The following is a 25,684-nucleotide window of genomic DNA, read 5'->3' as shown; positions in this document are numbered from 1 at the left end:
GTGCATGGCTTGATTTTGAATTGTGTTAGAATATGTGAAAATGTGTACATTTGTGACCTTGCTCCATTCATCTTATCATGAAATGCTTGATATTGATCCAAAGGCCATGAAATTTTGCATGATTGTTCCTAACATGTTGATGGATGTATGAGGCTTGATTGTGCATTTTTCTCATTTACCATTTTTGTTTTATACACATGTTTGCATGGTGTGACAATTTGTGTCACACAATTTGATGATCAACTTGTGCAATTTCATTTCCATATCAAATGATCTCTGTTGATTCTGATTTTTTGTATTATGATTGCATGGGATGTGTGGAATGCTCATAAATGTTTCTAGAATTATTTGAATCATTTCTGTTTTGATTTGAAATTTTCATTCTCAATGTCCAAATATGTGCTTTGAAATTGTCTTTGACTTCCCTTGCACATGAAATGCCTTTGCTTGATGATTTTGTTTTGGTCCTTTTTAGGACATGTTCATATGTGTTTGAAGTTGCATTGTGTTGAATATTAGCTCCTGTTTTGAATTTTTTCTTCACCTTTGACCCTAGGCTTTGACCTAGTGGTTTGGACTTACATGTGAGCTTTGAATTTCAGGACCAAGCACCTAATCTCCATGGTTGATGTTGCTTCATCATGTGAATGTTGATATTTGCTATTGATTGCTAACATTTGTTTGCTTTGTAGGTTGATGATAATTCACTTGAGTTTACCTTATGCCTTGCACCATTGTTGTCTGATTGGGATTGTCTGTTTGTTGTTGACTGTTGTCTGTTTGTTTGGATACTGTACTGATTTGTTTAGTTGTTTACACATGTACCTAAGTTGCTTTAAGTTCATTCGAACTTTGCTTTGCTTGTGGTTGGCATACCACTTAGGTATAATCCTTGATCTCCATGTAGTCTGGAAGACCTGTCATGTTATTTTGGCAGGCACCTGTCTGAAGCCCTCCTTAAGAGGCCATGTTCTTGTTTGTTTAATTTTGTGCCTTGTACATATAAAGACCTCCTAAGTGAAGAGGCATTGGCAGATACAAGGGATGTGCAATCCATCCCCTGCTATTCAGTTGTGTCTTTCATCTTGCTGACACCATGTGTTGATGCACTTTGAATAAAAACCCAAAATCTTGTACATAGAGTCAGTCATTGTGGAGTAGAGTTCCTCATTCTGGATTCCCACACTTTCATTGATTGAAGCTCTCCCAGGCCAGGGATAAGAGCTGTGAGGTCTTACCCTCATCTCCCATTTCATCTGCTTCACCCTAACTCTCAATGTTAGGGTTAAGAGCTCCAAACACCCCTTTCCAGTTGGCTTGTTTGTCGAGGTTGATATGACCCCTTGACTAAAGCCTAGCCTTGTATGAGCCACTTGTTTGCATACAGTGTGTGTGCTTGCTCTCTTGTGCTTGTGTTTGATTATGTGTTGTTTAGGCTAGCTTGCTTTCTGTGCAAGTTAGGATTAGAGACCTCAACATAGGGATCGTGTGCATGACAACTTCTAGGCTCGAGTCGTAGTCTCCCTAGTATCTTGTTATCTCCCAAGTCTCTGGTCAGGATAGAAGTTTTTTCCCTGTTAAGGGGAACTACGTCGCCCTGATCCTCATACCAGATGAGGTACGTAGGCAGTAGATGAACAGATCTCTCCGGGCAACCTTTTGCTTTTTCAACCTTTTCGTGTGTGTTATTTGTCTGGAGTCTGACATAAGTCCAACGATTGGCAGTCGGTTTCCTGTGTGTGTTTGCCTGTGTGCCTGGAGTTGGATGTAAGACTAGCGATTGGCATTCTGTTTCCTGTTTGTGTTTTGTTTGGCGTGCGTTAGCCGAGCTACGGGTGCTCTGATTCTTCCTCTGGTTAGAGAAGATACGTATGCATAGGATGCGACATCCTAGCGAGCACGTTTCCCATTTCCCCGAACTACGTCGACTCTGATGTTTGTGCCAAACAAACTACGTAGGCCCAGGATGCGATATCCTGCCGAGTTACCTTCTTCCGTCTTTCATCTGTGTTTCAGTCCAGTTTTGTGCATGTTTTGAGCAGTTATTTAGCAACCTTTCTTCTATTCTTTCTGAGCGTGGATCCCGTCGAGTGCGACGGATGCGTAGGGGTTCTAATACCTTCCCTTCGCATAACTGATCGGTCACCATTTTACTTGACTTTCATCATGTTCTCGGCCAAAATTCATCAATGTGGTAACCCTTTATTTTGAGTTTTAGTGTTTGAATTTTAAGTATTTCATATTTGAGTAGTTTTATGCTTATTTTGTTTTTGGTGTTAATTTAAGTTTTTAGATGCGTTTGATGTCGTTTCCATGGTATTGTGCATGTTTCAGAAGTAGTTGAAGAGTCGGAAGTGCCAAGGCAATAATGGAAGAGTGAAAGAAAAAAAACAATAAAATAGAATAAAAATCCTGGAGCCAAACACAGCCCGTGTCTCCTGACACGACCCGTGCTGCAAGAAGAACTTCTTCCCATACAAAAACCAGGGGGCTGACACGGCCGGCCGTGTTGCTTGGCACGGCCCGTGTCAGCAAGTCTGAAGGAAAAACAAAATTTAAAATAATTGAAGAGCCAACACGGCCGGCCGTGTTGCCTGGCACGACCCGTGTTGGCAGGTGCGCTGAATTTGCTGATTTTTGTTTTCACTCATGTAAGTGATCCCGGAGGGCATTTTTGACTTTTTGGCTTGGCTGTAATGTGTACTACACTATTTAGACCTAATGGAAAGAAAAACCAGGGGGACGGAAAAAGAGGACGAGAGAATCAAGATTATTGGAGAACGGAGATCATCAAGCGCAGAAGCAATTGAAGATCGAAGCTATCTAATCTCTTGTAATGTCTAATCTTATATTTGTACTTTCTTTGAATATTATGATGAGCTAAACCCCCCAATGCTAGGGGGGTGTCCCTGAATTGCTTTTGTAATGAACCTTTTTCCTACAATTTTATGAATGTTTATGTTTTTATGAAATCAATTTGTTATAACACGAGTGTAATGCTTGCCGTATTGGAAAATTAGGTATTGAATTGGAGGTAAAGGAGGTCTGACAAATCCCTTTATCACTATGTGTATAATAACATCGCTAATTTCTCTTAGGAATGAGGATCTAATAGTGATGATGGGAAATTCTTGATATTCATACATGGGATTAATATTCTTTTGAATGGCTAAGGAATTGGGATTTAAAATTGAATGTTAATGGTTTCTGGCTAAGGAATTAGGGGAAACTACTCTTGAGAATCATATTGAATCATTCTAACATAGATGTCATAAAATAAGGATTAAGTTTATTTCAGAGCAATTCATACACCCCGGACCTAGCATGCTTAACTTTTCTGCATTCAAAATTCTCTGTTTTTCCTTTATATTTTACAGAGCAAATTCACTCTTCACTTACCAACTAAAGGTTCTTTTGTTCAATTGAATCATTACCAACACTGATAGTTCCTACGCAGTCCTCGAGATCGATACTCAGGATAATTCCTTTTCATTACTACATCGGTAAAAATAGTACACTTGCTATTTTCCCGACCAAGTTTTTGGCGCCGTTGCCGGGGATTGCCAAACTATCTGTTAATAATTATTCAATTGGAATTTTGTTGCTCTGCAACTAAAATTTTACTTTATTTTATTTGTTTATTTCACTTTGCCCATCCTAACCACTGTCTAATATTTTATGCGAGGTAAGGCCTCAGTTGAATTTCTTTTTGACGCAGAACCAGAACGATCGTTGCGAGCACGAATCAGAAAAGCCAGACACGACAGACTGGAAGTAATAGAAGAACCGCTGATAGTTTCTGATTTTGAGAAAGAGGGAACCGTTTCAATTCATTCGGAACACTCTGATTTTGGAAATTCTGATACCGAGCCTGAAACTATGGCAGCTGACCCACCTGCTGTGGAGAGACTATTAGGTGATTACGGGGGAGCTAATTCCCCGCCTGGAAGGATGACAATCGTGAATCAACCAGTCAATGTTGCCCACTTTCAACTTCACCCCTCAACGATACGGCAACTAGAAAGGAGACCTTTCTCAGGAAAAATTAACGAAGATGCCAACAAGCATTTGCAAAGGTTTCTGACTATGACTACGTCGTTAAAGATTGAGGGGCATTCTGAGGAAGCTAAGAAGCTGGTCATGTTTCCGTTTACATTGTCAGAAGATGCTGAAGAGTGGTTCTACTCTTTACCTGCTGGAAGCATCACAACTTGGCAACAGATGGAGACAACTTTTCTCAATGAGTACTTTCCGGCCTCTGTGTACATCCGAAAGAGGTACGACATAGTGAATTTTAAACAGAAGGAAGGAGAGTCACTTGGAGATGCGTATAAAAGGTTTAAACGATTGTTGGTTGCATGTCCTACACATAATATGGATGCAACGGAGCAAATGCAGAATTTTGTAAATGGTCTTCGGATGAAGACTAAGCAACTCATTGACACAGCAGCTGGTGGCTCAACCAACTTTACAACAGCCACTATTAAAAAGATTATCGAAGCCATTGCAGCCAATGAGCACCTGGAGTTGTATGACCGCAGTGTTAGTCAACCCGAAGGGATAATTGACCTGAAATTGGCAAGTCAAGTGGTGAAGATGGAAGATCAAGTAGCAGTTGAAGTAGAAAGAAGACTGAAGAAGATGGCTATCGATACTCAAACTGTGGCACAAGTTCAACCGGTTCAACCAACGCAAGCTAGTAATTGTGAAATTTGTGGAGGACCTCATCTTACTGCACATTACGTTGCAACCGCACAACAAATTGAGGAGATTAAGTTTCTAAGGCAGAACAACCCTTATTCAAATACATACAATCCGGGTTGGAAAAACCATCCAAATTTCTCATGGAAGGATCAACAAGGACATGTGCAGAACCAACCACAGCAACAACAATTTCGACCTCAGCAACAACAACCATATCAACAACAGTTTCAGCAACAGGTACCAAGAAAAGCTGATTGGGAGCTTGCCATTGAAAAGATGGCCGCTCAAAGCTCTCAATTTCAAGAAGAAACTCGAAGTAATTTAAAAAACACAGGTGCTTCAATTAAGAATCTTGAAATACAGATGAGTCAGATAGCCCAACAACTAGCGGGTTCTCAACAACAAGGCGTATTACCAAGTTCTACGATTACTAATCCAAGAGAAAATAATCATGTGAATGCGGTGACCACAAGGAATGGTAAGTCGAAAGAAGTACCTGAAAAGAGTTCTGAAGAAGAAGACTTATTGCTTGAAGTTGATCTAGAGATAAAAGAAAATGAGGTCGCGAATGGAGAGGCCACTAGTGATGAAAGAGTGGTCAAAGACAAAGTTATTGATCCAAAACCGGCCGTCAAACTACCATACCCAACAAGAAATAAGAAGAAAGGGCAGCATGAGAAAAACTTTGAGAAGTTCCTGGAGATGTTTAAAAAGCTTGAGCTAAACATTCCGTTCTTGGAGGCGCTTGAGCAAATGCCTACCTACGCAAAGTTCATGAAAGACATCATCTCGAAGAAGCGGACCATAGAGACTAACCCGATCATTCTAACGGAAACTTGTAGTGCCATTTTGCAGGGTATGAAGGTTCCGGTGAAGAAGAAGGATCGAGGTTCTGTAACTATTCCTTGTACCATTGGAGATAGATCCTTCAAGAAAGCTCTAATTGATTTGGGAGCGAGTGTAAGCCTTATGCCGCTGTCCATTTATAAGAGGTTGGGGATAGGAAAAATTCAAGATACAAGGATGACACTCCAGTTTGCTGACCACTCTGTGAAGAGACCTTATGGGATAGTAGAAGATGTGCTAGTAAAGATCGACAAGTTTGTGTTTCCGGTGGATTTTGTCATTTTGGAGATGCCGGAAGATGAAGAGATACCAATCATTTTGGGGAGACCATTTTTAGAGACCGGGAGATGTTTGATCGACATAGAAGAAGGCACGATGACTTTGAAAGTGTATGATGAAGAGTTAAAAATTGATGTGCGAAACACCATGAAGTACAAGGATGATGTTGCCACTAGTCAACATATTGAGATAATTGATCAAATATGTGAGAAGAAAAATTGTTTGACAACACAAAAATTACCTTTGGAGAGAGTGTTGAGTTTATCAATTTTTAACGAAGAGGAAATAGTTGACGAGAAAGATATGGAAGTAGTAGCCATGATGGAAGCATCACCACCTTTCAAAGGTTATCGACACAACCGGTGGGAAGATTTAAGGCAGCCCTTAGTGGAAGAAAAGAAAGATGAACAAAAGAAGGGGACCGAATTGAAACAACTACCGGAAAGCCTCAAATATGTATTCCTAGACACAGAGAGTAAGTGCCCGGCCATCATAAGTTCACATCTAGAAGTTCTTCAGGAAAATAAGCTTGTCAAAGTTTTAAAAAAAACATAAGAGTGCTATTGGCTGGTCTATTGAAGATTTGAAGGGAATAAACCCTACAATATGCATGCACAAAATTCTCATGGAAGATGATCACAAGCCGGTTGTCCAACCTCAACGATGACTTAACCCAGCAATGAAGGAAGTGGTCAGAAAAGAGGTGGTTAAACTGTTAGATGCAGGGATGATTTATCCCATATCTGATAGTTCGTGGGTAAGTCCAGTTCATGTGGTGCCAAAGAAAGGTGGAACTACAGTGATAAAAAATGAGAAGAACGAGTTGATACCAACAAGGACAGTCACTGGTTGGCAGGTATGCATCGACTATAGAAGACTGAATCTTGCCACCAGGAAGGACCATTTTCCCTTACCATTCATTGATCAGATGTTGGAAAGGTTAGCCGGTCATGACTATTATTGCTTCCTCGATGGCTATCGGGATACAATCAGATAGCTGTTGCACCAGAGGATCAGGAGAAGACCGCATTTACATGCCCTTTTGGTATTTTTGCCTACAGAAGAATGTCATTCGGGTTATGTAATGCACCAGCAACTTTTCAGAGATGCATGCAATCAATCTTTGCAGATATGCTTGAGAAGCATATGGAAGTCTTCATGGACGATTTCTCAGTTTTTGGTAAGTCTTTCGATAATTGCTTGACTAACCTTGCTCTGGTGTTAGAAAGGTGCCAACAAACAAATCTTATCCTGAACTGGGAGAAGTGTCACTTCATGGTACGTGAAGGGATAGTCTTGGGTCACAAAATTTCCTACAAAGGAATAGAAGTGGACAAAGCAAAGATTGAAGTCATCTCAAAGCTTCCCCCACCGATGAATGAAAAAGGTATTAGAAGTTTCTTAGGGCATGCGGGTTTTTACCGTAGGTTCATAAGAGATTTCTCTAAAATAGCAAAACCCTTAACGACTCTGTTAGTTAAGGATAATACCTTTGTTTTTGATAAAGAGTGTGCTGTGGCGTTTGAAACACTAAAGCAAAAATTGGTTAAAGCACCTATTGTTGTAGCCCCGGACTGGTCTCTTCCTTTTGAGATAATGTGTGATGCAAGTGATATTGCAGTGGGGGCAGTTCTTGGGCAGCGTCGAGAAAAATTGTTACATGTCATTTATTATGCTAGTCATGTGTTGAACCCCGCACAGATGAATTATGCGACAACTGAAAAGGAGTTGTTAGCCGTAGTGTATGCCTTTGATAAATTCAGGCAATATCTGTTGGGTTCTAGAGTCATTGTGTATACTGACCATGCTGCTTTGAAGTATCTTTTTGCTAAACAGGACTCGAAGCCAAGACTTCTTAGGTGGATCTTACTCCTTCAAGAGTTTGATGTGGAGATTCGTGACAAGAAAGGATGTGAAAACACTGTTGCCGATCACCTCTCCCGTATATCACCTATCGAAGAGACAGAAGACAAGCGTCCAATAAAGGACGAGTTCGTCGATGAACATATCCTCGCTATCAACGGAGTGCCTTGGTTTGCTGATTATGCAAACTATCTGGTCGGTGGGATAATCCCCGATGATTTTGATGCTAACAAGAAGAAAAAGTTTGTGCATGATTGCAGGTTCTACTTGTGGGACGATCCTTTCTTGTATAAGAGAGGAGTGGATGGACTTATCAGGAGATGTGTTCCAGAGGAGGAACAAAGGGATGTGTTGAAAGCATGCCACGACTCCGACTATGGAGGACACTTCAGTGGTGACAGAACCGCCGCCAAAGTTCTCCAATCTGGGTTATACTGGCCAACTTTATTCAAAGATGCTCAACAAATAATTAAAGAGTGCGACAAATGCCAGAGAACGGGAAACATCTCAAAAAGAAATCAGATGCCCCAAAATTCCATGTTAGAAGTTGAACTCTTTGATGTGTGGGGTATCGATTTCATGGGTCCCTTCCCACCATCTTATGGGAAGCAGTACATCTTAGTGGCGGTGGATTATGTCTCAAAGTGGGTGGAGGCCGTGGCCCTACCAACTAATGATGCTCGAGTGGTGATTAGGTTTCTAAAGGAAACTATCTTTGCTAGGTTCGGAGTACCAAGAGCTTTAATAAGTGATGAAGGAACACATTTTCTGAATCATCTAATGGAGAAGCTCCTCTTGAAGTATAATGTGAAGCATCGAATTGCGACTCCGTACCACCCTCAAACTAGTGGGCAGATGGAAGTGTCAAACAGGCAACTCAAACAAATCCTTGAAAAGACCGTAAACTCATCCCGCAAGGATTGGGCAAGCAAGTTGGATGATGCACTTTGGGCTTACCGAACGGCTTTCAAAACGCCAATTGGTATGTCACCGTACCAGTTAGTTTACGGCAAGGCATGCCATCTACCGCTTGAATTAGAACACAAGGCATTTTGGGCTTCAAAATTTTTGAATATGGATTTATCCAAGGCAGGAAGTTCTCGGATCCTTCAGCTCCACGAATTAGAAGAATTTCGGAATCGTGCTTATGAGAATGCTAAGGTCTATAAAGACCAAACAAAGAAATGGCATGATAAAAGGATAGTGAAAAAAGAGTTTTATGAAGGACAACTGGTCCTTTTGTATAATTCTCGATTAAAGTTATTCCCTGGGAAGTTGAAATCCAAATGGTCAGGCCCGTTTGTTGTTCACAAAGTTTTCCCTCATGGAGCGATTGAATTAAAGAATCAAGCAAACGGGGATACATTCAAAGTCAACGGTCAGAGGTTAAAGCCGTATTACCAAGGACAAGAAATTGGTCAAATACATGTTGCTCGTCTCACAGGATGAGAAGAACAACCGTCGAGCCATGCGACGTTAAACGAAGCGCTTCGTGGGAGGCAACCCACGAGTTTTCAATTTTTCTCTCTAATGGTTTTTGTGTGTTTTTAATTTTTTTGTTTGAGTTTGAATGTTTGTAGGTAAGAGCAGTGTGCTACTGGTGAAGGTGAAAAAAAAAATCGAATGGGGTAACAACTAAGGTGTTCAACTGTGGGCGTGTAAAGAGAAAAATGCAAGACAAAACAAGGCAACACGGCCGGCCGTGTGGGCTAGCACGGGCCGTGTTGCATGCTTACCTCTTGCCCATACATTTTCCAGAGGAGCAACACGGGCCGTGTTGCTTGGTTATTTTTTCCCCATACATTTTCCAGGGAGGCAACACGGCCGGCCGTGTGGTCCAGCACGGGCCGTGTTGCAGTGCGTAACTCAGAATTTTTTTTAAAATTCAGAGACCTTGGAGTGGGGCCCACACGTCTTTAAATACCTTCCACCTCTCCCCCACTCACTTTTCAGCCACTTCATCTCCTCCAACCCTATTTTTTCCCTCATATCTCTTAAACTCCATAACTTATTTCACCTTAAACCTCATATTTCTTCATCATCCCACCATTATTTTTCAAAGTTCCTTCACAAAAGCTGGGCCGTTTCTCGCACTCTACACCGTGACGGTATTATTTTTCTCTATCTCCACTATTTTTTTCTGCTAACTTTTTCAGGTGACCATTATGCCCCCGAAAAGAGCCGACCGAGGAAAGGCCGTGGTAGAGACCTCAAGACCGAGACAAAGGTCCCGGAGGATGCCAAATGCACACGGAATCATTTTTGAGGATGATGATCATGTTGAAAGGTACAAGACTCACCTTAAAAGGAAGCTTGTACCTACAAGGTATGTTTGTGATGATACTATGAGTGCTTTAGGAATTCTAGATGATGTATCCCAAATGTTCCACAATTTAGGTATTTTTGAATTTATGCATGCTGATGTGCCTACCTATGAACGCATCACTCTAGAGTTCCTAAGCACTGTTAAATTTAAATTGGAAAAAAATTGGACTGGTCATGTCTATGAATATTTTGGTACTATGAGTTTCCGACTTTATAACGAAGATTACTCGATGTCGGTTATTCAGCTTGGGCAATGCCTCCAGTTACCATTGGTAGGATCCGGGGCAGTGCCAAATGACTTTTCTGCAGGTTCCTTTTGGTCCTCTATTACAGGTTTACCACAGTACGAACCCCGGAGTGCAAAGGCATCATGGATTCAAAACCCGTGCTTCCGATATGCTCAAAAAGGGTTAGCATTCACCTTGTTCGGACGAGGAGATAGTACAGGTGTAGCGGCAAAAGGGAGTTATATTTGATGCATGCCATGGTTAATGAGGAACCAGTGAATGTGGCGGCATTCGCCGCAGACCATTTAGGTACCATGGGGTGTGCCAGCTCAGGAGCCATTTCTGTGGGTGGTATGATAACACAAATTGCTGACTGGTGTGGGTGCAGGCCGATGTTGGACGGAGAGACCCCGATGCAGGCGTTGGGTAAGCTTGACCTCAATGCCCTGTGCACGCAAGGCATGCTCGAACAAAGCCGTCATGGGTATGTGTTGGTAAGCCGAACACGCCGGCTGTTCCGCTTACCGAACACTGATAAAACTAATGTTGATAACAATGAGAATTGGTTGTATACTTCTGTTGACCCCGAAGAGGCGGGAGAAGATGATTTTCTTGCAGGTGATACGAGGGAGGAAGATGCACCGGCAAGGGAGAGGGGTGTTCCTCACCCTCACACCTCTCACCACAGAGGTATGAGAGCCTCCTCTGCTGGATGGACACCCATGGACATGGATCAGTTCCGTGTCGAGCAGGCTCGCTAGGGAGCGGAGATTGATCGGATCGTGACAGAGCAGTTCCGTCAAGGGGCTGCCATTGATGATATTCAAAGGATGATGCAACATATGATGTTGCAATTTCCACATCACCCTCCTCCGCAGTAGGCGCTGTAAGTCCCTCTTGCATTTGGGTTTAAACATTGGGGTCAATGTTTAGTTCAAGTGTGGGGGGGTTCCTTTCATTGTTTTAATTTATTTTCCGTTTTGGTTTTTCATTTTTTTAAGTTAATTTTCCTTTGAGTTCTTTTATTTTCAACTGTTTGGATGTTGGGTTACAGATTGATGGATAAAAACCAGAGGCGTGATGGAAGGATGTTTAGTGGATGAAAGACACAACCCGAACTTACGCTCCCGAGGCACCCTGGAAATTTATGCAGTCGAAGAAAAACTATTGTTGGACACAGTGGGATGAAAGCTGGATTGAGATAGAAGTATGGTACACCTGAACCAAAAAGAAGCTACATTACACAGAGAGTGCTTTGGAACCTGCAAGTTTACCCACATGGTGAGATTACAAAAAAGCCAAATACTAAGAGATCATCATGAGAGTTAATCCAGGTATGACTCTATCGCTCTGGTTTTGCGTACGTTCTACTGACATAGCGCTGCATTATGACACACACTGAGGCACATTTTTGTTGTTTAACCTTGAGCCTTTCCAGCCACCCTTGTACGTTTTATCCGTTGCGAACCCCTTTGAGCCTTTAACCATTTTGTTTGTTTGTAAACCGCTTATGTTACCCTATGGCCAGAAAAAGAAAAAAAATATATAATAATCTCTTCTACCCTTGCTCGGCATAAATGTTGTGGATTTTGGAAACTGTGTTGAATTCTAAGTTTGGGGTGGTAAAGCTAATACAAAAGGGACAAGTGTGCGAAAAATTGTTACAAGAAAAGAGAAAAGAAAAATTGGAGGCTTTCTGAATGCTCCAGAAAAAGAAAAAAAAACAAAGAGAAAAGAAAAATAGAACTCATCAAAACGCACTTGTCCCAATTAAACGACTTGATTACATTTGAAATACTCAATCAGTTGAGTAAAGTTAAATAGTCGATGTCGAACCCCTGTATATCAAAATAAGCACATGTACAAGAAACATAACAGGAGTGCCGAGCCCAAAAACCCCTTGTGTATCCGTTTGTTGTTTATCCCACCTGTCCTAAGCCCCGTTACAACCCTAAGTCCTCCTAAAGTGTGTGAATTATGTTTGTGCAATAGAAGTAGAATTTATTCAAAAACTAAGAGTCGATATTGCATATACTGAGTCTTTAGTGCTAACCCTGAGAGATTGTGTGAGATGTATGAAAAGCTTGCAGGTAAAGAGGTGCTGGACTGTGAGGTGTAGCGGATAGTTCGGATCGGGTGGCCAACGTCTTGACCATGAAGGTAGGAAACTCGGTGCGAATAACATCGGCTGTATAGTAGTGAAAAGGAATTTTGGGGTGACCTCTGTTTGTTGTCTCTTGCATCACTTGAGGACAAGCAATGAGATAAGTTTGGGGTTGTGATCGGTCACCATTTTACTTGACTTTCATCATGTTCTCGGCCAAAATTCATCAATGTGGTAACCCTTTATTTTGAGTTTTAGTGTTTGAATTTTAAGTATTTCATATTTGAGTAGTTTTATGCTTATTTTGTTTTTGGTGTTAATTTAAGTTTTTAGATGCGTTTGATGTCGTTTCCATGGTATTGTGCATGCTTCAGAAGTAGTTGAAGAGTCGGAAGTGCCAAGGCAACAATGGAAGAGTGAAAGAAAAAAAACAATAAAATAGAATAAAAATCCTGGAGCCAAACACAGCCCGTGTCTCCTGACACGGCCCGTGCTGCAAGAAGAACTTCTTCCCATACAAAAACCAGGGGGCTGACACGGCCGACCGTGTTGCTCGGCACGGCCCGTGTCAGCAAGTCTGAAGGAAAAACAAAATTTAAAATAATTGAAGAGCCAACACGGCCGGCCGTGTTGCCTGGCACGGCCCGTGTTGGCAGGTGCGCTGAATTTGCTGATTTTTGTTTTCACTCATGTAAGTGATCCCGGAGGACATTTTTGACTTTTTGGCTTGGCTGTAATGTGTACTACACTATTTAGACCTAATGGAAAGAAAAACCAGGGGGACGGAAAAAGAGGACGAGAGAATCAAGATTATTGGAGAACGGAGATCATCAAGCGCGGAAGCATTTGAAGATCGAAGCTATCTAATCTCTTGTAATGTCTAATCTTATATTTGTACTTTCTTTGAATATTATGATGAGCTAAACCCCCCAATGCTAGGGGGGTGTCCCTGAATTGCTTTTGTAATGAACCTTTTTCCTACAATTTTATGAATGTTTATGTTTTTATGAAATCAATTTGTTATAACACGAGTGTAATGCTTGCCGTATTGGAAAATTAGGTATTGAATTGGAGGTAAAGGAGGTCTGACAAATCCCTTTATCACTATGTGTATAATAACATCGCTAATTTCTCTTAGGAATGAGGATCTAATAGTGATGATGGGAAATTCTTGATATTCATACATGGGATTAATATTCTTTTGAATGGCTAAGGAATTGGGATTTAAAATTGAATGTTAATGGTTTCTGGCTAAGGAATTAGGGGAAACTACTCTTGAGAATCATATTGAATCATTCTAACATAGATGTCATAAAATAAGGATTAAGTTTATTTCAGAGCAATTCATACACCCCGGACCTAGCATGCTTAACTTTTCTGCATTCAAAATTCTCTGTTTTTCCTTTATATTTTACAGAGCAAATTCACTCTTCACTTACCAACCAAAGGTTCTTTTGTTCAATTGAATCATTACCAACACTGATAGTTCCTACGCAGTCCTCGAGATCGATACTCAGGATAATTCCTTTTCATTACTACATCGGTAAAAATAGTACACTTGCTATTTTCTCGACCAATAACCGACTCCCGATCCTATCAATCTCTGGTCGCAAGACCATTTCCTTTCCAGGTTTACTTCGAGCGTTTCCTTTCCCTCCTTTGGGATAAATAACGCACGGTGGCGGCTCTGTGTCTTTCTCCCGCCGGTTTTTCGCGTAATGCGACAAAGGGCAGACACTATTTTTATTTCCTTTATTTTTCCACTTTAATTGCCATAATTTCACAAGAGTCCAAATCCCTAATTTCCCTCCCTCATATTCAATTTGAATTTCACCCAAATTCCTTGCAACCTTGTCTGCTAGTTCCAGTCCATGCTTTAGACCTTTGAATTTGTCTTCCACGAATTTTCTAATGAAGTGATAATAGCAAAAATAGTACTTTGTCCATCTGTCCTGAATCTGATTTTTGGACCTAGTTTCAGCATTCAGGTTGTCATAATACAATGTCATGACATCTTGTGTGACATTGTATGCAATCATCAATAGTTTCATCCAACCCAGTTGAGCCCAACTGCTTCCATCTTCTATACCTTTCACATGTGTAGGAGCAGGTGTCATCCCAATCTTCTCCACATTGTTCTTGGCATTTTTGCTTTGAGATAAACATATAGTCCCTTGTGGCCTAGTCCCAACAGTTCCATTCTGCCTATGACTGGTCACATGTCCACCTATTTGATCTAACCTCTCAATTGTTTGAGCCATCATAACCTTTTCTCCTATGAAGGTGAGGTTAAGTCTGAGCTCCTGGTGTGACATCTTTGTCTGACATTTCCCACAGACTTGCTTTTCATCACTCTTGAGAGCATCTATACTCATCTTTATCCATTCCTTTTTGACACAGGAATACTTTAAGAGATAATCCATTTGAGAGCTCCACATGTAGTAGTTGTCTTTGGTCCTGATTCCTTTCATAATTACTTCACTATTTTTGTCAAAGATTAGACATTCAGTTTTGGTGAAGTTAACATTCAGACCTTGATCACATAGTTGACTGATGCTTATTAGATTTGCAGTCAAGCCCTTAACTAGTAGAACCTTGTCAAGTTTAGGAACTCCAAGATAATCAAACTTCCATGTTCCCTTGATTTCACCTTTTGCTCCATCTCCAAAGGTTACATGGTTTATGGTATGATGATGCAGACCAGTTAGCAGGTCTTGGTTTCCAGTCATGTGTCTGGAACATCCACTATCAAAGTACCATTCTTCTTTGACTGAGATTCTGAGGGGAATGTGAGCTATCAAACCTGTAACATTAGTCCTAGGAATCTATTGTTTCTTAATGATAGGCCTGTGCTGTTTGGGTCTGGATTGATAGTGATTCTGATGATGAGCAGGCCCAGGATAACCATACAGTTTATAGCAGAACGACTTCAGATGACCAAATTTCCCACAGTGATGGCATCTCCATCTTTGGTGTTTCCCTTTCTGATGTTTTCTCCTCTGGTGTTGTGAAATATGATGTGACATCACAAGTTTACTTTTATTATGGATGCACTTAGGTTTGGCTTGAGATTTGGCACCAGTGTAACTGCTCTCAGGCTTTGAGTCATTATACCCAATGCCAGATTTGTCTCCTGTTATTTGTCCAGTTTGGAGAATCTTGTCTAAGGAGTCAGACCCATTGCTTAACATCCTTACATACTTGGTCATCTCTTCTAGTTTAGAATTTAGAAACATGACTTCAGTTTTCAACTTAGAGATGGTTTTCACATGGTCTGCCTTCTCACTTTCCAGTTGTGTTATCTTCTGACTTCCAACTTGTGGATTTTCAACTAGCTTGGCATTCAGAACCACTGCTTCTGTTTGTAAATTGGAGATGGTTTCCAAGTATTCTACCTTCTCATTCTCAAGTTGAGTTATTTACTTCTTTTGGTTTTCAACCTGTTTGCACAACTCTACACTTTTATGGCACATCTTTCTGTAGGTAGAGGCCAATTCATCAAAGGTTACTTCACCATCACTTGAGTCTTCATCAGATCCCCATCTTCCTGTCAAAGCAGTCACAAGATTTGCAGTCTCCTCTGCTTCACTCTCATCAGACCAAGTGGCAGCAAGACTCATCTTCTGTTTCTTGAGGTAGGTTCCACATTCAGTCCTGATGTGTCCATACCCATCACATTCATAGCACTGTACCTCTTTTCCTTCTTTGAGCTTCTCATTTGATCTTGCTCTTCTTCCAGCATTGTTGGATTTACTGATGTCAGATGAGATGTTCTTGACATTTGTCTTAGATCTTACATCCGTCTTTTTCAACAGTTTATTGAACTGTCTTCCCAGCATTGCTACTTCATTGACCAAATCTTCATCAACCTCCTGACTCTTTTCCTCTTCTGTGTTTGACATAAAGGCCATGCTCTTTATTTTCTATTCAATACCATCATTCAATCCCATATCAAAGGTTTGGAGGGAACCAATTATCTCATCTACCCTCATGTTGGAAATGTCTTGAGACTCTTCTATGACAGTAACCTTCATTGCAAATCTCTTAGGGAGTGACCTGAGTATTTTCCTTACCAGTTTTTCATCTGTCATCTTCTCTCCCAGGGCTCCTGAGGCATTAGCAATTTCAAGGATACTCATGTGAAATTCATGAATGTTTTCATCTTCTTTCATCCTTAAGTTTTCAAACATGGAGGTGAGCAGCTGAAGCCTAGACATCTTAACCCTAGAGGTGCCTTCATGAGTGGTCTTGAGAATGTCCCAAGCATCTTTGGCCACTTCACAGTTGTTTACCAACCTGAAAATATTTTTGGCTACTCCATTAAATATGGCATTCAAGGCTTTAGAATTTCCAAGGGCTAGATCATCTTCCTCCCTGGACCATTGCTCTTCAGGCTTCTTCTCAGTAGTGGCTTCTCCTTCTTTAGTAATGACAAGATGCACCAACCTGTTAACACAACTTTCCAAGCCTTGTTGTCAAGAGATTTTAGAAACGCTACCATTCGAGGTTTCCAATAGTCATAGTTAGAACCATCCAAAATTGGGGGCCTATGAACAGATCCTCCATCTCTCTCCATTGTACCAGAAAGTATTGTCCCTAGATCTCACCCAGAACCAGAGCAGGATGCCTGCTCTGATACCAATTGAAATTCTGGTATCATATATAAGATGTCGAAGGTAATGTCACGACACTAATATCTGTTAACACAAATAGGATAAAGATACTGAATGATAAAGCACATGACACAAGAAATTGTTAACCCAATTCGGTCCAACTCACCTACATCTGGGGCTACCAAGCCAGGAAGGAAATTCACTAAAATAGAATTAGTTCAAAGACTCTCCGTACACTTCAACAAGTTACAGTCTTTCTCACCTAATCTCTACCCGTGCAATTTCTACCTAAGCACTCTTAGATATGAGAATCCACTCACTTCCCTACAATCACACCTGTGATCTTAAACAACAATCCCTTGAGAAAAGAAAATAATTTTCAATAACACACTCTTGATTTTACTTCACAGTTTCAATCAAGAAGGCACACTCTTGATCTTGCTTCACAGCTTTGATCAAGAAGACACACACTTAATCTTGCTTCACAACTTTGATTAAGTAGACACACACTCTTTCTTAACAGCTTTAGAGTGACAAATTACAACCACAAATCATTCCAATTCAATCATCAAAAGATGACTTGAATGGCTTACAAGTCTTACGACTAAACAGACACAAACCCTAGCTCTCTCTCTATATTTCGCTCAGTATTGGTTGTGTGTTCAAACAGGTTTTCTAAGACCATTTTTATAGAAGCTTTCAGCTGGGCTTGGACATCTTGAAAACCCTAAATCTATTTTCCAATCAAATGTTTTTATAATAGCTGGTTAGATCTCCTTGGAAAATAAGTAAAACATGTTGTAATCCATGATTGAATGCGCCAGCTAATCAGATCTTCAATCATACATAGATTTCCATTAATTGTGCAATCACAAAACACCAGACATTCATACTGAATGTTCTGTGTACAGGATGTCATGACATCGGGTCTGACATCCTGGAAAAATCCTGCATAATCCAATAATTCCTTTTATATCTTCCAGCAGGTACAACCATATCAGATGCCATGACCTTGTGTATGACATCTTGAAACAATCCTGCATGAACATGTCTTTCATTTAAGCTCCAGCAGGTACATACAATATCAGAAGCCATGGCATTGTGTATTGCATTCTGAAACAATCCTGCATGAACATGTTCTTGAATTCCAGCAGGTACATAGGATATCTCATGTTAAGACATCACACATAACATCTTGTGAACACTCTTTGTTTTACCAAAATTGCTGCCAACACTTAGAATCAACAATTTGGTCAATTGGTGAAGAAACTTGTTGAAGAAGTTACACAAGATACTCAGATGAATTAAGGTTTCTAAGGCAAACCAACTCCAAACTCTTGATGATTTCTTGATCAAAATAACATGTGAAGATCATGGGGATTAATATATGATGCTTAGAGCCATAGTAAACCACTTCTTGATTGAGCTCCTTGCATTAAGGGTCTCTAACCCTAAATATGAGCTTGATAGATCAAAGGTGAGCATACACACTACCTACAAAAGCAGTTAAACTATACAATGACATATTTTTGGTATTTTGGTTAGTAAATAATGAAAGATGAAGTATGATACAATCAAATTATGCTTGGTGATCTCTCCCATTGCAAACCCAATGAATAAGGGGTAAGGAGGATGCCAAGGTGTAATCCCAATGCTAATGAATATGATGAGATAACATGAGGGATCTTAGGGTCAAAATTAGGGTCTTATAGCTGCCGCTATTTAAGAACGTTCTAGCTGAGGAGATGAAGGTTAAAATCTTCGTATCGACTCAGTTGAATGTACTTAAATAACAACATATAGAAACAAATTTTGGTCCCTAAGTGACCTCATGATGCATATGATATGAATGTTAAAATAATCTTTATGGGGAAAATGTTGCCACAAAGGAAAATAATCCGGAGAGACCAAAAGTCCGCAGGAGTACAATGCATTCCATAAGGAAAACTCATTGGGGAGACAAAGACTCTGGGGAAAAAATTTGTGCGTAGGCCAGGCTACGACTTTGAAAACTGCTGGGGGAAACGAGGGGTTCCATGAAAATAAATCAATGGAAGGACTCAGCCGGGGAAAGAATAAACATCTACAGGGGAAACGGGTAGATCAGAACAAAGCTGAAATACTCGACCTAAGCAGGGAAAGCCGATTCCCTGAGGGAAATGCACTCAAACTCAACTAGGGAAGAAATGATCTTCAACACAGGAGGAACAAAAGTATATTATCCGTTATCGGTTACCAGGTAAGGGTATAACAAATTCTGACGGGGAGGGCATCCGTTACCGGTTAGGGTAGACATATCAAGGATGACTCGTTGAGGGCAAACAAGATATGCATTCGTTACCAGTTACTGGGTAAGAATGAACTGCTAGAGAAAAGCCAAATAGGATTTATAGCTACCGGTTACCGGGTAGAAGACCACAAAGAAGAGAATATACGTCACTGATTAAAGTGAATACATCAAGGATAGACTCAAAAGGGAAGAATATCCATCATCGGTTAGGATGAACATATCAAGGATAGACTCACCTGGGGACATCAGGAAGAATATCCGTCACCGGTTAAGATGAACGTATCAAGGATAAACCGCCTGAAAAAGTAGGAATTACATCTATCAGATACTGGATAGAATACCACAAAGAAAGAGAATATCTATCACTGATTAAAGTGAACATATCAAGGATAGACTTTGAGGGGAGAAATAGGAATTACATCTATCAATTACTGGATAGAATACCGAAAAGAGAAATATTCGTCATGGGTTAGGGTGAACATATCAAGGATAAACTCTGCAAAAGGAAGGCAGGATTTACAACTACCAGTTACTGGGCAGAAGACCGCCATCGGTTATGATGAACATATCAAGGATTAACTCTCTAGGGAACAAAATAGGGATTATAACTACCTTTTTACTGGGTAGAATACCAAAAAAGAGAATATCCGTCATCGGTTAGGATGAACATATCAAGGATAAACTTGAAGCAGGGGAAGAAAATATCCGTCGTCGGTTAGGATGAACATATCAAGGATAAACTTCTTGGGGAAACGTGAAAAACGAATCCGCTGGGGAGAAAAAGGTTACTTTTGTCGGGTATTGGGTAAAAAGTAAAAAATCTACAACAATTGAGAATAATATTACCAATTACTGGGTAATAGACTCTCAAGGGGACCAAAAGTATCCATCTAGGTAAGATCTAGAAAGGAACAGTCAATCAAAGACTCAACCCAATGAGATTTAGCTCAAGGGGAGTGGTTCCATCCAGATAATCAACTGGGGAGGAAACTAAAATAACAATCATCCACGAGGAAGTAACTCAGTGGGGAATGAGAAAGGTTAAATTCTTTCTGCTTAGGGGGATGACACTCTATAATTGAAAGAGGACAGACAAACCAAATCTACGTGGGGGGAAAAGTATACCACTGTAGTAGAGGATCATAGAAATAATGAATCACAAAGTGGATTAGTAATGCAATAATGAAATGAATATATATATATATATATATATATATATATATATATATATATATATATATATATGTATACGTATATATGATGATTATGCTGGCAAAACGATCACAAAGGATACGAATGTCACTGGTCTGAATCATCGATACAATTCTCTGCCAATCCACAAAGGGAGGAAATAACTGCTGGAGGGAACAAGGTGCAAAGGAATGCACAAGAATCATCCACCTCAAAGGCTCAACCCAGGCTGGGGAAAAGAGGAGGGGATCTGCTGAGAAAACTACAACATCAACTCTGCGGGGAATTTTAGGTCAACACCATATCAAATGGGAGACAACCCTGCAGGGGACAACTACAATACTGCTCAGAATCAGGGCTAATATAGGTTAGGGACAACTCTGATGGCGACTTGCTGGGAAGACACATTCTGCCGAACTGTGCGAACTGCTGCTAGGATGCGCCTACAACTCACGGGAGGCAAATACCAACATAGCTGGGGAAACCAACCAAACTCGGCTGCTGAAATGCCGTGGGAATGCTGATGGGGATGAAATAAGGATCATACCAACCGCTTGGGGAAAAACCAACAATGCTTCACATTTAGGGCTTACCGCTTTTCAAACTACCGTTGATATTCCTTTAAATGAAATTGATTGATTCTTTAAAACGTAATTGCATTTATTATTTAAGAAAACATGACTTTTTATTTTAAAACTTTAATCTCAAAAATGATCACAATAAAATTTAATTCTATTTAGCTGAATAAATAAGAGTGGAAACAATTGGATAAAAAGCTCAACTTTATTTAATAGAATGGTAGTCTGTAAATGACAAGACTCCATAGATCTTTACAAAAGTTGAAAAATGGTAATTTATATGGAAAATGGATACATCAAATACAATGATCACTAATCCTTCTACCATCTTCAATATCCACTATTCTCTTAGCTTTGGTTGAAAGCTGAATCAAAACCAAACATTATGCTCAAGAACGTCTTCAAGACTGAAGCTCAACAGGATGCAGTTACTTGCCATAATCCCTAATTTTTGCATAAATTTCCCCAAGATGGGGTAATCAATTTATCGGGAGAATTCTTTCTATTTTATGTCTCTAACTTTTGCCTGGATCTCCTTTTCGGGTTTCAATCCACCGAGACGCTCATTTTTGCCTAAGCCTCCCTTTCAGGTTTTCAACTTAGCGAGCTGTTCTTTTCTTTTTAGGCGAAGTATTTCTTGATTGCATCATCATTCATATAACGAGTGAACTCTTCACAATCCATAGTTGTAAGAATCAAAGCACCACCTGAAAATGCTCTCTTAACAACATACGGGCCTTCATAATTAGGAGCCCATTTGCCCCTAGAATCTGGTTTAAAAGATAGAATCTTCTCGAGCACAAGGTCACCTTCTCTGAACACACGGGGCCTAACCTTATTGTCAAAATATTTCTTCATTCTCTGCTGGTATAACTGACCATGACACATGGCAGTCAACCTCTTCTCTTCAATTAAATTGAGTTGATCAAACATGGCCTGACACCATTCAACTCCAGTCAACTTGGCTTCCATCAACACACGTAATGATGGGATCTCAACCTCTACGGGGAGCACAACTTCCATGCCATAAACAAGTGAGAAAGGGGTTCCCCCTATTGAAGTGCGGATGGATGTACAGTACCCATGCAAAGCAAATGGGAGCATCTCATGCTAATCCTTGTACATTACAACCATCTTCTGAATGATTTTCTTGATGTTCTTGTTTGCAGCTTCAACAACCCCATTCATCTTAGGTCTGTAGGGAGAAGAATTATGATGTGCAATCTTGAAGTCTTTGCAAAGAGCTTCCACCATATTATTGTTCAAGTTCGATCCATTGTCAGTAATGATCTTACTCGGCACACCATACCGACATATAATCTGATTTTTGATAAACCTCACAACAACTTGCTTGGTTACATGATGCCGCTTCAACCCACTTTGTAAAGTAGTCAATAGCCACTAGAATAAAATGATGCCCGTTCGAAGCTTTGGGCTCAATCATACAAATCATATCAATTCACCACATGGAGAAGGGCCATGGAGAGGAAATGACATTCAACAGTTTCGGAGGAACATGACATACAAATCATTGTGGCATTTCTTCACAAACTTGCAACAGTTAGATTCCATTGTCAGCCAATAGTAACCTGCTCGCAACATCTTCTTCGCCATTGCATGTCCATTGGAATGAGTACCAAAGGAATCTTCATGGACTTCAGTCATCAATAAATCTGCTTCGTGTCTATCCACGCATCTGAGCAGAACCATATCGAAGTTTCTCTTGTACAGTACATCACCACTCAGGTAGAAGTTGCCGGCTAATCTTCTCAAAGTCTTCTTATCTTTCAAAAATTCCCCAGGCGGGTAAACCTGACTTTGGAGGAAACTCTTAATATCTAAATACCACGGGTTTTCATCTTTGACTTCTTCAACAACAAATACATGAGCTGGCTTATCAAGACGCATCACAGTCAAATTAGGAACTTCATTCCAATACTTCACCATAATCATTGAAGCCAACGTTGCAAGAGCATCTGCCACCTGGTTTTCATCTCAAGGGATATGATGAAACTCAACCTTTGTAAAGAAAGTTGAAATCCTCCTCGCATAATCTCTATATGGTATCAAACCGGGTTGATTCGTCTCCCATTCACCTTTGATCTGATTCATAACCAAAGCTGAATCTCCATAGACGTTGAGATACTTGATTCTGAGATCAATAGCCTCTTCAAGCCCCATAATGCAAGCTTCATACTCAGCCATCTTGTTTGTACACTTGAAAGTCAATCTAGCCGTAAACGGAAAATGAGTGCCTTGAGGAGTAATAATTACTGCCCCAATGTCATTACCATATTGATTAACAGCTCCATCAAATACCATGCCCCAACGGGAACCAGGTTCTGGCCCTTTTTCAAGCAATGGTTCATCACAATCTTTCATTTTCAAGTACAAAATCTCTTCATCAGGAAAATCATACTGCACTGACTAGTAATCTTCAATTGGTTGGCGAGCCAAATGGTCAGCCAAGACACTACCTTTGATTGCTTTCTAAGATCGACATTCAATATTATACTCTGATAGTAACATCTGCTAACGGGAAATCCTCCCAGTTAAAGCAGGCTTCTCAATAATATACTTGATTGGATCCATTTTGGATATCAACCAAGTGGTATGATTTAACATATACTGACGCACACGCTTAGCAGCCCAAGCCAATGCGTAACAAGTCTTTTCTAGCATAGGATACCGAGTCTCACAGTCGATGAACTTCTTACTGAGGTAGTAAATAGTGTAATACCCCAAAATTTACCCTTCATTTTTCTTGGAAGCATGGGATTTTGTTTCACATTTCATTAGCATCATACTAGGTCATACTCATTGCATATTGCATTAGTGACATGGAGATCAGGTTTTGATCGATCACTCCTTAACAAAAGGAACCCGCACAAAGCAGGATTGAGAATTGGACTTCATTTTCCAAGTATACAAGTCTCAAGGGTCTCAGGGGGGTCCAAGTATCTTATTATGGTCCTCAGTTCATCAGTGAAGGATTCAAAGCTATCAGAGTGTTCATCTGGATTTAATCAGAAATTAGGGTTTCATGGCTACCTGCAACAAGCAATGTTTGGTTGGAAGTAGAGGAGCTCATCCATGTTATTATTAGAGAGGCATCTTGGCCTAGGAAGCTTCACAATTATCTCAGAAAGATCCATTGGCAATCAGTGCAATCAGTTCCTGATCATTTTGCCCTAAAACTAGGGTTTGGTATAAAATCAGTTTATTTCTGATTCTTTGGGTGAAACTATTTTCCATGGCCCTTCATATGTCCACAAGGGTCTACATACAAAAAAATCAGCTCTTTATTTGAGCTAGAAGTGCTTCAATTGATCAATGGAATCAAGAATCAGACAGTTTGGGAAAAGTCAACTGTGGGGCCAGAAAAGTTAACTCCTGACGTTTTGAGAGTGGAATATCAAAATCCATGCCTAGGGGATCCTACATGTGAAATTTGATCAAGGTTGGATCATGGAGTCATCATTTAATCAGGAATTGAAAAAGTTACTTAATTTGGAAATGGTTGACTTTCCATTTAGGGCAAGTTTTCATGATCGTTGCACTCACTTTAAGCCCATTTTACATCAAGATAAAAGCTCCATTTGAACATTTCTCTAACATGAAAGTTGTTCCGCTTGTTCCAAGCTTTCTAGAGATATAAAGTTTGCTCAATTTGGATTAGAATTGAGAAAGTTATGCTTAGTCAAAGTGAGACATTTTTTTAGGACACTTAGAAAAATTACTAAGTCCAAAATCTTCAAAATTTGTCAAGACTTCTTGGCCATTTTTCTTGCACTTCAAGGCATTATTTGAAAATACTTTCTTCACAACAATTATACCTTGCCATGTACTCTTTCACATCTGTTTGGAATCATCTCATTTGGATCCATGGTTTGAGAGATACATTCATTTAAAGTGGGCACCATGACTTGATTTTCTAGGCAGATTTTGGGTCTGGCTAGCCCAATCAGATTTTCTAAGCATGCTGCACAAACCAGTCACATTTTTACCTCTTTTAGCCATGCATTGGACATCCATTCACTTAAGTTTGGCCCAAAATAACAACATTTTACGCCTCACTTCACACTTTTATTCTTATGGATAAATCACTTATTAAAAAGCCCATGAGAATACCTAATCCACCCTATTTAAGAAGCTGAAACCCTAACCCTAAAGGGGCATTGGAATTTCGTGGCAAGGAGGCAATGCTTCATCCCATATCAGATTCCGTTCCACTTCTATTTTCCATTAGGTAATCATCTCTTCCATGGCCATATTTTGATATATCTACGCTTGCTTACCATGTTCATCATCATTAATCCTTCCATTTTCATATTTCTTTTTCTTATTTAAAATATTTTCTTCGTCCATAAAATTACCCAAAAATATTTTCCACTTTTCTTAACGTTTTATTTAATTTTATATAATTTTTATTTTCGTATTTTTTTAATATTAATATTTTATTTTAATTATTTATTCTAAATGGTCCATTTTAACACACTTTTTTTATTGATTTTATTATATAAAGGTTGCCCTAAAACTAGGGTTTGGTATAAAATCAGTTTATTTCTGAATTTTTGGGTGAAACTATTTTCCATGGCCCTTCATATGTCCACAAGGGTCTACATACAAAAAAATCAGCTCTTTATTTGAGCTAGAAGTGCTTC

The 25,684-nt window shown here is 40.0% G+C and overlaps 1 protein-coding gene across 1 annotated transcript; it reads left to right on the top strand.

Moving 5' to 3' along the window:
• Window positions 1-3,879: 3,879 nt before the first annotated feature.
• LOC127095574 (uncharacterized) lies at window positions 3,880-6,384 on the top strand. Its single transcript, XM_051034244.1, has 3 exons — window positions 3,880-4,287; window positions 4,399-5,790; window positions 5,839-6,384. The coding sequence occupies exons 1-3, from the start codon at window positions 3,880-3,882 to the stop codon at window positions 6,382-6,384; spliced, it is 2,346 nt and encodes a 781-aa protein (XP_050890201.1).
• The last annotated feature ends 19,300 nt before the right edge of the window (window positions 6,385-25,684 follow it).

Source organism: Lathyrus oleraceus, chromosome 6, assembly GCF_024323335.1.
Source record: "Lathyrus oleraceus cultivar Zhongwan6 chromosome 6, CAAS_Psat_ZW6_1.0, whole genome shotgun sequence".
In the NCBI taxonomy this organism is placed as follows: Eukaryota; Viridiplantae; Streptophyta; class Magnoliopsida; order Fabales; family Fabaceae; genus Lathyrus; species Lathyrus oleraceus.
Note: the sequence above shows the minus strand (reverse complement) of the source record. Positions and strands in the feature narration are given on the sequence as shown.

Bases quoted from the DNA above. Each gene is read 5' to 3' on its own strand.
- LOC127095574 (XM_051034244.1), top strand. From the start codon at position 3,880: ATGGCAGCTGACCCACCTGCTGTGGAGAGACTATTAGGTGATTACGGG. The intron at 4,288-4,398 runs GTGAATTTTAAA...GAGCAAATGCAG, and splicing joins TCCGAAAGAGGTACGACATA to AATTTTGTAAATGGTCTTCG. The intron at 5,791-5,838 runs GTAAAGATCGAC...GTCATTTTGGAG, and splicing joins GGATAGTAGAAGATGTGCTA to ATGCCGGAAGATGAAGAGAT.